Source organism: Castor canadensis, chromosome 12 (genome assembly GCF_047511655.1).
Source record: "Castor canadensis chromosome 12, mCasCan1.hap1v2, whole genome shotgun sequence".
NCBI lineage: Eukaryota > Metazoa > Chordata > Mammalia > Rodentia > Castoridae > Castor > Castor canadensis.
In genome coordinates, this window is record NC_133397.1 from 42,237,793 (window position 1) to 42,251,321 (window position 13,529).

Sequence of the window (13,529 nt, forward strand, 5' to 3'; positions counted from 1 at the left end):
GGAAGAGTAAAAAGGCATCTAGAGGGGTCAGGTTGGCTGCAGCATGGTAATGATGGCAAGCCATACATGATGGGCTTTTGGAAAGACAGACAGAGGCTAGCTGAGGAGGTGCCTTGGAGTCATGGCAAAGCATCTAAGCTCCATGAGAGAAAGGATTGTGTCTGTTTTGCTCTCTTCTGTATCTCCAGCACCTAGAACAGTACCTATCAGAGTAGGTAGTTATGAAACATGGGTTGATCAAATTTATTCTAAGTGCAATTCTAAATAATTATGTGTCATACTCTTTGGAAAAGTCTCTCTTGCTACTGCATTGGGGATGGACTGAAGGCTCAAATGAAAGCAGGATGGGATATAATGGGAGCTAGTACACTAGCCCAGATGAGACATGATGATGTTTTGAGCTAGGGCTGTTGTAGTGATGATATGGACACATAAACTTATGTAGACAGTGAAAACTGGAGGAACAGAGTATGGGACTTGGGCAAGAGAGATTGTTTATTTTGAGATGCCAATAAGGGGTCCAGGTGAAGATGCCAAGGTTTAAGTTTGTTATTCCATGTCTGGGGCTCCACAAACCAGGCACGATGCACACTTTGTGAATCTGGGTTATATTTACGGCTGTAGGAGTAGATGAGACCACATAGAGGGACAATAGATGCATGGGAGGGGAGGAGCCAGGACAAATCTGGGCACTGTAACATTTAGAGTCTGGATAGTAGTAGAACTTGGCAAAGAAGATTAAGGTTTGGCTGGAGATGTAAGGCAAAATTTAGTGTGGTATCACAGAAGCCTGAAGTGAAAAAGAGGTAAGTGTTTTGAGCAGGTGGATGGTCAGCTGTGCGGACTGTTCCTGAGAGTGTGTAACATATGGGCAGAGGACTGACCACTGCATCTGTCATCTCAACTGAGGGTATTCCTCTGATATTGAGACCTTTAGTTTTTGTTTGAAAAATAGTTTAACCACAGCATAAAACATAGTGAAAGTAAAGAGAAGTTTATTGGCACTTGTGATAAGAAGAATTTTCAGTGGAACCATAGAGACAGAGGCAGATTGAGTGGGTTGAATAATGAATGGAGATTCATGGGTAGAGATGGCATATTAAACAAACATCTATTTGTTTCCTTCTGAAACCCCAATGAGAAGATGGTAAGGGGATTTTTAAAAAAGCCTAAAGCCACAAGGATTGAGGAACAGGATTAAGAAAATATTAGGACCGTAACGAAGATGGATGAATGCAATGCTAGAAGTACTACAGTGTCCCCTGGGAGCTGGCGAGCAATGCAGAATCTCAGGTTCTAGCTCAAGTTTACTGACTCAAAATCTGCATTTTCACAACACATTCCTCTGCTTTGAATGATCACTGGAGTTTGAGAAGTGTTAACTTGGTGGACTCTACAAAATGAAATTTCAAATTAATTTGATTGGTACTGAACAACCCCTAATGCTCAAACTCTGGAGCACTAAGGATCTTTGGGAGTGGGGCAAGAGGCAGAAATAGGATGAGATGTCTACAATAAGGAGGATTGCTGAAAAGTTTAAGGAGCAGCCAGACTTCCCACTCAGAGTAGTTAAGCCAGAGACCTTCCTCACCTGGTCAAAACCTTAAAGATATATTGTTACTATTTTTATCAGTTGGCAGTTATGAGGATTGAACCTAGGCCCTTGTGTGTGCCAGGCAAGCATTCTGCAAGCTATATCCCCACCCCTTGTGTTATTTTTATTTTGAGACAGGGTCTTCCTATGTTTCCCAGGCTGGCCTTGAACTTGCAATCTTCCTGTCTCACCTTCCTGGGATTATTACAGTTACCTGCCAGGTATATAAAGATATATTCTTTAGAGAGAGTAAACTGGAGTTTTTGGACTTGAGGGTACCAAGTCCTCAATGGATACAGAAGTCCTCACTCCCACTTCAGCACTTTTCCAAGGTACCACAATGCTGGCAAGTGAGGGTTTTACCTTTCAGATAGGAATTTGAAAGAATCTTTGCCAGGGAATTTGACCAGCTCAAAAGTAAAGACCTAAAGATTTTGATGCAGGAATTCCCTGACTTAATGACCTAGCTGTTTCACTGTTGTTGTTGCTCTTCTTTCTCTGGAATCTTCCTTGAGAGATCAGCTTCCAAAAGCTGCTTGTAGTTTTCCTTTCTATCAGAACTATTTGTTCTCTTTCCACTCATCTGTAGTGTTTGTTTGGGGGAATTAGATGCCATTCCGAGACTGTGTGTTCTTATTGAAGGAGTCCAGCAGATTTTCACACTCAGGGGCATGATAAGCAAATTTGCTACTGTATGCTGTGACCTCTTTGTTGTTCACCACAATTCTCATTTTGTTGTCTTTCCAGATTGTTTCTAACTGAAAACATTCTTGTTGCATTTTTTCAGCTCCCCCCACAAATGTGCACACTTACACTGTCTGCCTATAAAACAAATACCAACTAGATGAAAGTTTCTTTCCTTTCTGCTCTGATCACCAATTAGTGTTGGTGGGTATATGGCAGTGACAAGGGCTTGGGTCTGATTGTTAATAACCTGCTCAGGCTGTGATCTGATGATGGAAAGTGATCATTTTTCTGATTTAATTTGCTTTTCTAGTCTAAAGCTAACATAGCATTTTTAGAAGAAAGGAAATTATAAGCTCAAGCGAATTTGATAACTTATTAGTGTCCCCTTTATGTTAAAGAAGAAAATTTTAAGGTGTGTCATTTTTGGAGACCCCTGGGCTCCCCTGGGCAAGTTCCATGCAATATCCAGATTTCAGAGATTATTCCCAGGTGCTCTGGGAGGAATCTGGCATACACAGCCCACTGAAAGGCAAACTTACCCAACAGACCTATGATAGCATTCATGAACACAAGTAGCTTTGGGAAAAATTACAAAGTTGGAAAAGAAAATAGAGCAGCAAAGTTTCCCCTTTTGGTGCTCTTTTCCAAGTTCTTTGTCAATCTCTTACTTAAACCCAAAGGATCTGGTCCCTTGTATTTAAAAATATGAAAACTTTTCCTCATTCTTAAACATTTGGACATCTGTCAATTAAACCTGTCATTAATTTCCTGGTGTTCATTTGTCGTTCCATGTTATTTCTTATCTATGTTCTTATAAAACAAGGCAAGGATTTGGCAGTCTTTTAAATAATGTGGGTATTTGGGAAATGGCTCTATATAGCTTGTGAAATCAACCTTAGTGTGGTCAGAAGGGTAGATCTAGAAGGGCAGCTTTCTACTGGCATCTTCTTATTGGCTTTCACTGGGCATTCATTTCTTCTAGCTCTCCCAATTTGATTTCATTTTGCACAAAGCAACAGGTAATTAATTATCAAATTAGTAGTTTTGGTAATGACTAATCTGGGTTCTCAGGGGAGATTTTGATTGTTGTGGCTAAGAGTGAGGAAAAACAATATTGGCATTATTCATTTGATGTTTTCTTTTATCAGCTTTATAAGAACTGGGGAATTGCCTCTCCTGTTGATTGTTTTATATCCCAAGTGTCTACTACAGTGTCTTGCACATATATAATCAATAAATACTTTTCTGTGTAAAGAAAACTTAATGAAAAATTAATCTCTTTCCTGTGAATAATACTGAAGTAGAAGAATATGTTCAGATTATAGAAACTAATCTTATTGGGGTAGAGAGATATAAAACAGGTCTGAGAACTGGGGAATAGAAAATAGTAAATAGAACAGAGGTTGAGATTGGAGAAGATTAAAGAGGAGACAGGAGAGTTAATGTGATACCAAAATATGGAGGACCTCAATGCCAAACTTATGACTTTGGGTTTTTGTCCTGAATCTGAGTGTTGACGTTCAGAGAGTAATTAAACCAGGGCAAGAGATAGGAGCAGGGATCTGGGTGGGCAGATGACAGAAGGCTCAGAGCAATTGAGAGGCTGTTACCATAAGTGAGGGAACACCATCTTCAAGGGATGTGATCCTATCTTCTGAACTAAAATTTCATAGATTTTTGTAGAAGGGACTGAATGTTTTAAGTTGAAGCCATTCCTGAAAATCTAGTGCTCAAGGCTATCACCCTTCCATATCAGGTACCTTTCTTTCTCATGCCCTTCTTATTCTAAGAGGACACTGGAGGGATGCAATGCTCAGTGAGTTGCCAGACTTAGTTTATTTAGCTATAAAATCATTGTCAGAGCTGTGATTCTTAGCAAATTCTTTGTTTAAATTGCTCACCAGTTAGGTGAGGTGGCACATATCTGATATTGCAGAACTTGGGATGCTGAGACAGGAGGTCATGGGTTTGAGACCAAATGGGGCTACACAGAAAGGTCTAGGCCAGCCTGTGTCAAAAATAGTGTGACCCTGTGTCAAAAAATAATTAATTAACAAATCCCTCATCAAACTGAAAATAACAAGAGAGATATTTGTGTGGAGTTTTCCATGTTGCTTTTCAAAATAACAGAACTATCTATTAAACCCAAGAGAAGCATCCTCAGTTACTAAGTCCCACAGCTGGGATCAGAGCAGTGTAGGCATTATACAGCTGATAGAATCTGAGTCCTAGAAAAAAGACTTATTGGTTTTAGGAAGTTTGGTGCCTGATGTTTGTAAAAACAGCATTTTAGAATTGAGGGAAACTCGGTCGGCATCATTTTGCTTCAATCTTTCAACAATCTACTTATGAGTTTTTTCTCTGGTATCTTCAAATAGTTGATCTTTCTATTTCATTGAAACTTAGTTAAATGTTTGGGGTCCCTAGTTTGAAGAGGTTTTCAGCTAAGTTGGCACAAGGGAGATACTGTACATTTTCCACTATTTTTGCAACAGAATTTGGTGTAATGGATCTATATAGACTCTTGCTGAAATATGTCTGAGTGAAGAAATGAACCAAAGTGGACTCAAGTCATTCCTAAGACTAAAAATATAATTGAGCTCAAGTTCATGGCAAGGGCTCGGTTGCTTTATTCAAATATTTTTTGCATATTCCCTGAAGGTTTTCAGATCAGCTAGCATATTCATATGAAAGAACAAGGTAATGGCATGTCCTGGTCAGAGATACAAAATGTGCTCTGAGATACTTCAGGGAGAGGTCAGATTAAGAACAAACATCCAAATCTCATTATAATCAGATCCTAGGCAATTAAAAATAATTATCTCTTTCCTAGCTGACCTTGTGGGATATATAAGCTAGAATCTAGTCTAAATAAAGCTAAATTGGAGAGTCTAAATCTAACAACTAAAAGAAAAAGCATAGGCCAATTGACCATAGTGACTAGATAAGCCAATTAGTGGCTTTGGAGGATTCTCAAAAATTAAATGAATTTCCCAATTTCTGCCATGATGTCCTGCTTCTAAAGTTTAGGTTTCTTTAGTGGATGAAGTGGGTGAGGAAGGATGGCAGGCACCTTTAGATAAATAAGGGGATTTTTATCCTCACCCAGTGAGTGCAGTTCTGCACTATCAAACCCCTACTCTTCAATTGATGATAATGACTCTGTAAATTATAGCTCTTAGCCAATTCTCAGAGTAGAGTTCATCTTCTACTTTAAAAGATTTTTTTTCCTGCAATGTAATTTCTACTTTTTCAAGGTACTGCATTCTATAGCTATTCTTTAAGTCATTTTTCTGGTTCCTCTGTAGGGAATATAAACCTCCCTTTCCCCAACCCAATTAAAAATTTAAATCCTGGATGTAGACATATCATTTCTCACTAATGTGGATACAGGATTTTGTTTTTCTTTTATTCATATGTGCATACAATGTTTGGGTCATTTCAGGATTTTGTTTTGTTGAGAAAGGATTATGTATGCATTAGCATGAACACAATACTGTTTGTTTCCATCAAAGAAGAATCTAAACAAGGTAAGGCAATAGGAGTATTTGAACTTGGGCACCCAGAATAATCTGTGTAGTAGAGTGTTTGGGTTTTTATTTGTCTGTGTGTTTGTTTTGAGACAGAGTCTTGCTGTCAGCCCAGCCCAGACTGGCCTCAAATTCATGATCTTCAGTTGTCCTAGTGCTGGGATTACAGGCTTGTGTTACCATGTCCAGCTGGAGTATTTGGTTTTGATGACCAGCTAGAAATACCACAATTAAATTACATAAGAGCCTAATAACCGGAGTTTAAGATCTGATCATAGTCAACAAAAATTCTGTTTCTTTGAACATTTCTGTCTGACTTAAAGTGATTTTTGTTTAGGCAATTCTATTCATCTTTTCAATATTCTTTTTTAGATACAGAGAGACAGATATTATGACTTAAATCAAGAGAATTGAGTGATGTACCAAAAGTATAGAATATTCAACTTTTAACTTAGGAGATTGTTTCTCTCTTTTTGAATAAAATAATGGATTCTGGAATGACATACAGGCATTTTGTTAAAACAAACACATAAAAAAGCAAGGAAAACAAGAAAACTATCAAATCCTATAGTAGTTCACTGCGGGAGAGCAATAATCATTTTTTATAGAAATCTTTTCTTCAATACCAAGGAACAGAGCAAATAAACAGATGTAATTCCCCCTGATTTATTAAATCATTTGTTCTACACATAATTGAGAGCCCAGAATATACATTTCATTGAGCTAGGAACAATAAGTAGTGTAAGAAAATTTTCACTGCAGTTGAAGAAATAAGACACACATGAAAAATTAAATGCAAAGCAAGATTAAGTATGAAATGAACTGTGCCAGGGTTCAGATGAAGGTGAGATTAAATAAAGATGGAGTGGTAAGGGATGACTTCATGAAAGAGACAAACTTCAAGTATGATTATGATAGCTATGATGCATGGCAAGAGGCAAAGAAGAAACTGAGAACAGCAGAAGGAAGAAGTATAACAAAGGCAAAGAGAGGTAGAAATACACACACTGTGCTGGAGAAAAAGTCCCAGTAGCCTTGTGGAGTAGGTTCCTGGAGGTGAATGGTGATATATAAGCCAGAAAGATATTGAGCTAAAGAATGATTTTGAACCGGGTCAGCGTAATAAAGTGACAGTGGTATCTTATGGAGGAAATGGAATGACAGTGTACAGGCTAGTTTTGTAGAAAAGAAGGTTGGTAGGAAAGAGATAAATTAGTAATTCCACAATCTAGACTTTAACTGGTCAAGGCCCAAATGAAGATAATGGCAATGAAAAGAGAATTTTTCCTACCAGCATTATGAAGAAAGTTTGTAAAATTATGAGACAAATGATTTGAAAAGTTTGAAACTTATGTGATGTAACAGATAATAGCTATCTCACTCATGGCTATATATAGTCTATACTTTAGAATCAGCTCCTCTATGAGAATACAGCATGTTCTTAATTAGCTAACTTGTCAGGCACCAAGCAATGAAAACCTACCCAAGGGTATATCTCCAGCTATTATTTAGCAATGAAGTGGGAGTTAGGAGGTCTGACTGTGGTTCAGACTTTAGAAGGGACTCTTTTCTTCTAGTTGGGATTAAATAAACCAACCCTTCCTGAACTGTGTTCTATGAAATACTAATCCCCAAGATGCTCTTGGGGAAAAGGTTCCACAATTAAGCATGTTTTTAAATATCAAAACTATATTTTACTTGGAGATCATACAACTTACTGGCATTGCAATGTTCTGTTTTACACAGAACATGGATATATACCTCAGGACTAAGGGCTTATTACTAAAAGACTAAATTAGACACTTTTAAGCTCCTAGATAAATAATAATCTGTGGTTACAGAATATGGACAATGATTTAAATTAAGACAATAAAACAAAGAATTTTAATAAAAAACACAAAAGGGGAAAAGATAATTAGAAGTAAGTGCTAGCCAAATGAGAGTGCAATGAGATAGGGGAACTTGCTGTGAGGAGAAGTTTCCACACAGGCAGCTTACAATACAAACCCAGTACAGGACTCTGAAAGCCAAGAACCATCAATGGAACCTTCTCTTTAGTGTTATGGTCACCTGACCCTGCTGAAGAAAAAGATGATTGCGTCCATACAGTAGCCTAGACTTACAATTTTAGATTTAGAATGGTGCTTGCATTCCTTTTAGGAATTCTAACTCCAGGAGGAAAAACACAAGATCAAAAAGACCTTTCTTGATTCACTGAGTGCCTTTAGCTGAACTAGTTGCTGGGATAAGTCAGAAATAAAAATTCCTTAGACAATGGTTAAAATGAACTTGCTCCCTGAGTTCTTGGCAAACACTGATAGCCTTAAGAAATACTTATTCTTATTCAGAAACTAAGTGCATGAAGTTTAAGTGCTATAGCCACTGGAAGAAGATTGCAAACTATCTAAGTTATAACAATTTTTATGTCAGTTTCCCAAAGCAGTCTCATATCTCTTGACTGATTAGATCCTCATGAAAGTATTTTTTTCTAGTATTTTACAGATGAGAAATGTCACCACCACTACCGTTATCATCAACAATAACAAGAACAACATGAGAGACATTGTGCTAGGTGTTTTATCTACATTGTCTTGTTTAGTCTTCATAGCAATTCTGTGAGTTAGGCACACATTGTAATTTCTATTATACAGTCAAGAGTGCAGATGGCAGAGCAAATATTGAATGGCACATCTTGGGTTTAAACTCAAGTCTCAGATTCTAGATGCTATATTCTACCACTTCTGACTTGTCAGTACCAGTTAAAGGATCATCTAAAAATCTACCACTGAACTGCCAAGCTCTTGACTCTATTTTTCTAGCTTAGTACTCTCTCTCTCTATGATGTTATGTTGTTCCAGGCTGCCTATACCCTATTTAAGGCATTAATATTTAACTTATTTCCTCAGTTACAGTCTAAATCAGATGTGGACAATATATAGCTGTGGGCCAACTCTGATCTGCCCCATGATTTTTATGGCCCATGAACTAAAAGTATTTTCCATGTTTTTATATGGCTTAAAAAATCAAAAGAATAATTTTTTGTGATATGAAAATTATATGAAATCCAAAATTCAGTGTCCACGAATAAAGATTTGTTGGAGCACACCCATTCTTTGTCCTTTATGTGTTGTCTATAGCTGCTTTCATGCTGCTACTGTGATAGAGTTGAGTAGTTACAAAAGACACTGTGTGTGGCCTAAAAAGTTGACTTTCCTATAAACTCTCAAGGACAACTTTTTTCCCCCAGAAGAAGGAGTCAGAGGACATACACTGTATACAACATACAGAGGACTATGGACAAGATTTTAGTTTGGTTCCTAGTTTTACCACCTCGGAACTACAGAGTTGATTCTGCCTAAGTTAATCAACTTTTCTGTGCTTTGTTTGCCTCATTTGAAAAAGCAGAGCAATAGTACCAAAATTGCAGTTCTGTTGTCAAGTTTAAATGAAATACTATGTATAAAGCATAAAGCAAATAGTAGGAGCCATTGGGCAACCTGTCTACTGGTGGTGTTTCTGTGATCTTTTGGTGTTTGTAGCAGCATGGGCAGATCATAGGGTATTAGCAATCTTTGGTGATGACTGGGAGATATATGAAATAAAATGAAACTGCTTCGAAGAGGACAGAATGGTAGGAATAAAATGGTATGTGGTAAAATGTGGCAGTTGTTTTCTTCCAGGTGAACCTGAGTAACAGTGAACCTTTTCCATGTTTATGGATGAAGCAATTGCAGTCAATGAAGCCCAGCTAGTTCATCTACCTATAACTGATGTGATTATTATTGAAGTCAATATCCAAACATGGAACACCTCAAGATGAATTAGAAATACTTAGTTGAACAGGTCATTCCACCTCTCTCCCACCAATATTTCAGATAGCCCTGATCTAATCCTTTGAAGGAAGAAAACATAATTTCTTTTTTATACTAACATATGTCTGAGTGTTCATGCAGCATTTTGTCTGCTTTAGTGATTAAAACACTGAAAAAATATCCTCCAGTAGCTTTCCTATTTTTTCTGACCACCAAAGCAACATTTATCTTCTTTTCCTTGATACACCTTGCAAAGAAGATTGTAAAAGCAAATTTGTAGGATGATCCTATGCAAGTCCTACTAATGAGTGTGCAGAGAAAAGTTTCCCAAGATTAGGTATCTGGGAGAACTTTAGACCCCGCCGCTTCCAAACAGTCATGCTCATTCTTTGGTTAGGAGAAAATAACCAATAATCAGCAAGTACTTTCTTTTCCTTTCCTAGTTTTTATTCAACTTTGTCCCCTGTTGTACACTTCTAAGTAATGGTTGACCTACGGGCAACTTTTGCCAAGAGCATAGAATTTTGTTTCTGGTGCTCTATCCAACATACACTCTCCCCAGTCTCTTTTCATAAAATCTCAATGCCTCATGCTCTCTTTCCTCAGTTGCAAAAAGCTCTTGGAAAGACATGTATTCTAGTCATTTATATATTAGTACAATTAAAAAAAATCATACACCTGTTTCTTCCACACTCATCTACATACATAAACTGCCTGGGAGTTTGGAGTATGGAAGTGGGTCTTTCCCTCCCTTCCTCCAGCTTTTTCTTCTTTCCTTCTTCTCTCTCCTTTTATTTTTTAGCTAATGTTTTCTATGCAGACTAGGAAAAAGTCTCTTCCTGTAAAGAGATATTGGATAGCAAGCAGACAGGCTAGTATAGAAAGGGTTTTAGGGGATAGGTGAGTATCATACTAACGTTAAATCTTCTTAAGGGGTGTTTGCTATAGCAATCGGATGGCACTGCTTGGCCCACCAGGAAACACAGGAAGAAGTTGAGCAGGTCTGGGAGAAGTATAAATAACAAACGTTGTTATGTTTACAACAATCCAAATAAGCAACTTGTATCAAAATTGCTTTAGAAATGTGTCTCAGAAGGGCCAATTACTCAGTAATTGCTCAAAGTACTTAGGAGCAAGTGACTTCTTATAGGAGCTCAGGTCCAAGGCCTTCTCCTGTGTTTAGAATGACCTAATAAGTCAGACTGTCACCTTTGTGCATAGGCACATTCTTCAGCATAATCAGGAATAACTGTCTCATGTGAGGCAGTATAGCCAAAACACAGAGATGGACAGTTTATATTCCCCATCCCTGCAACTGTTTCTGGATAGGCACTGAACACTAGAGATGTCAAGGGGAAAGTGGCAACTGGACAATCAAGTTGCAACCATTTGTTCCTGAGCAAAAACATGAAATGCAACAGCAACATGTTTGAGTATTGATGTGGCAATTGATGAACTGAAAGGATAGCCTTGTTCTGCAATGAAGTAAAGCTCCTTGATAACTTTAGTAGACAAAAGCTGAAACGAGCTTCCATCTATAATAGTGGCTTCTACTTAAAATTCTTGGAATAAAAAACCAAGGTTGTCTACTTGCAGTTCTCAGAGGAAATTCTAAGTGGACAAACAGCCCTGCCTTGATGTGCTCTCAGGCAGTCACAGGGACTCAGGGAAAGAACTGAGTGGAAAGACCTGATTTTCAGTTATGGTGATGCCTCAATTCACTGTGAGACCAAATTCCAAATTTGCAAAACGAAGACATAGAGTGATATGATATTCAGGTTCTTGACCAACCGTATTTCCTGTTAAAATACTTCAGTAAAAATCTAAAGTCGGCATCATAGTTTTCCAGATGTACAAAAGATTATACTGTATTTCTCCCCTCCCTCTCTCTTCTTTCTTCCTTTAGTCTTCCCCTACCCCTCTTTTCTTTTTCCCAGGAAGCACAATCCCAGTTCAGGAACTATTTTCTGGTTCTTTCAAAGCCACAGTGATTCAGATATCTTGAATGCAATGTCCTTAGGAGATACACATTGTGTATTTCACTTACTTCAGCTGGCTTTCTGCCTTCAGTTCTAGGTCTCCTAAATTTTCTGCTTTGCTTTTGTTTATTGCTTTTCTGGTTCCCCTAAAGAGAGTATAGAATCTTGGAGCAAATACTTCCGAATGACTAAAATCCCTTCCCTTTGCCTTTGGATTTGGGTTTTCACACTTCCCTTCATTGAAAAATGCTGATACGAACTCACCTAAGATCCTTGGAAAGCCACAGGGCAGGAATGTTGGGCTGGGGGAGTTTGTTTTATTCAAGCCTCTGGTCAAGGCAGAAATATTTCAGCCCAACAGATATCAGCCTAATGTGAAAATAATAATAGTTCTTAATGCAGAAATGCCAGCCCCGCAGCTGTTCTGCTCTGATACTCACAGTTCAACCGCATTCCGGGGGAGGTCGGAGGGAATCTCTGTCACTTTGCTGTCCTGGCAGAGGAAAACCCGGTTAGAGCAGTGACAGAGCCGATGCTGACATCCAGATCCAAAGCTTAGGAGTGCCAGCAAAGAGACCATGAGCAAGGCCATGCTTATTTATCCATCCACCTCCACAGATTTCAGAGACTCCACGGAGTGCCCTTATGAGAGGAGATCCGCTTGAGAACTAGCAGGGTCACATGACCCACCAAGTGCTGCTCCCCCTCCCCCTTTTTTGGTCATTTCCAGGACAGTAAAATTAATGTGCCAGCAGTGATTTCAGGGGTAAGATAATCTACTCTATCCTTCAAGGTTGGGTTTCTTAATCCTGACCCAAGGAAGACAGCAATAGAACCTTGATGTATGTTTGGACTATTTCATTGCTGGTTACCATTCTCTTCTCAATAGAATGAAGACTGACTTCTTGCCCCAAAAGGCACAACCATGATACATCACTAAGAAAGGTACTAATAAGAGAAGGGATGACACCTATTTTCAGTCTTCATTGTCACCTTATTCTGACCCACCTGATGCAAAAACAAGACCTTCTTAACTGAAGTCAGTGAGTCTCTCTTACAGCAAATAATAACCAAAAAAAAAAAAGGAATTACTCAGATATAGGCAGATATAGGTGAGCAAGCTCTTGGTAAATCTCCACAGGTGAGGGACACTTCTGATGGGTCATTTGCAGAGATAATTGACCTATCTTAGTGATCTAAGGAATGGCTATGTTCTGGTAGGATTTGGCAAATTCTATCATGTACACAACTTTACACATATCCTTTGTGGCTTCTCTCATTTCCAGGCTCTGAAGATTGTCTTTCCTTTTGGCAGTTGGCACAAATGAACTTATTAAATCTATACTTGTTACTTAGTTTTAAATGTTTCCTGTAGGTGACAACCTTGACACTTGCATTGGCATTCCCAATCTCCTTGATAGTGACGGATCTGAGCAATGTGTGGGAACACTTTTAGTAAAGTGGCTTTCTACTTTCAACTCTAGAATCTATGAAGGTTAAAAAGTATAAAATTCTCTAAGCTCATTCCTACAACTTATTACTTTCCATAATTAGTTTCAACACCATCTTTAAATAGCTCCATAAAGTTAAGTCTCATAAAAATGCTAAACATATATATCTATCTAACCCCTCCTTCCATGTTCCCTGCCTCACCATGGAAAAATGACATGTAATTAATGTATTAATAATCAAGATGAAACAGAAGCAATTGATTTGGGACAAGTAAATTTGGGAGGGAAGTTGCTTCCTAGTATTTCCTAGGAGCAACTGACTCATTCTAATTCTGGGATTGGAAGATAGGGAAGTATCAACATGAGTTCCATATTGTTAAACAATTTAGGTTAACATTAAGAGTTAAACTAATTCACTCAACAATTGATCCAAGGAATCATAGTCTTTCAGATGTATCAACCAAATAATGCTTAAG

The 13,529-nt window shown here is 38.1% G+C and overlaps 1 protein-coding gene across 2 annotated transcripts in view; it reads right to left on the minus strand.

The window, feature by feature from the left end:
* Positions 1-12,291, minus strand: part of Fshr (follicle stimulating hormone receptor) — a 174,196-nt gene extending 161,905 nt beyond the window's left edge. Inside the window, exon 1 of one of the 2 annotated variants that reach the window (XM_074049657.1) lies at positions 12,043-12,291. In XM_074049657.1, coding sequence (XP_073905758.1) covers positions 12,043-12,194 — 152 coding nt within the window. In that variant the 5' untranslated portion in view covers positions 12,195-12,291. The remainder of the gene's footprint in view (positions 1-12,042) is intronic. The other variant, XM_020153740.2, reaches the window with a different exon arrangement.
* Positions 12,292-13,529: the final 1,238 nt, after the last annotated feature.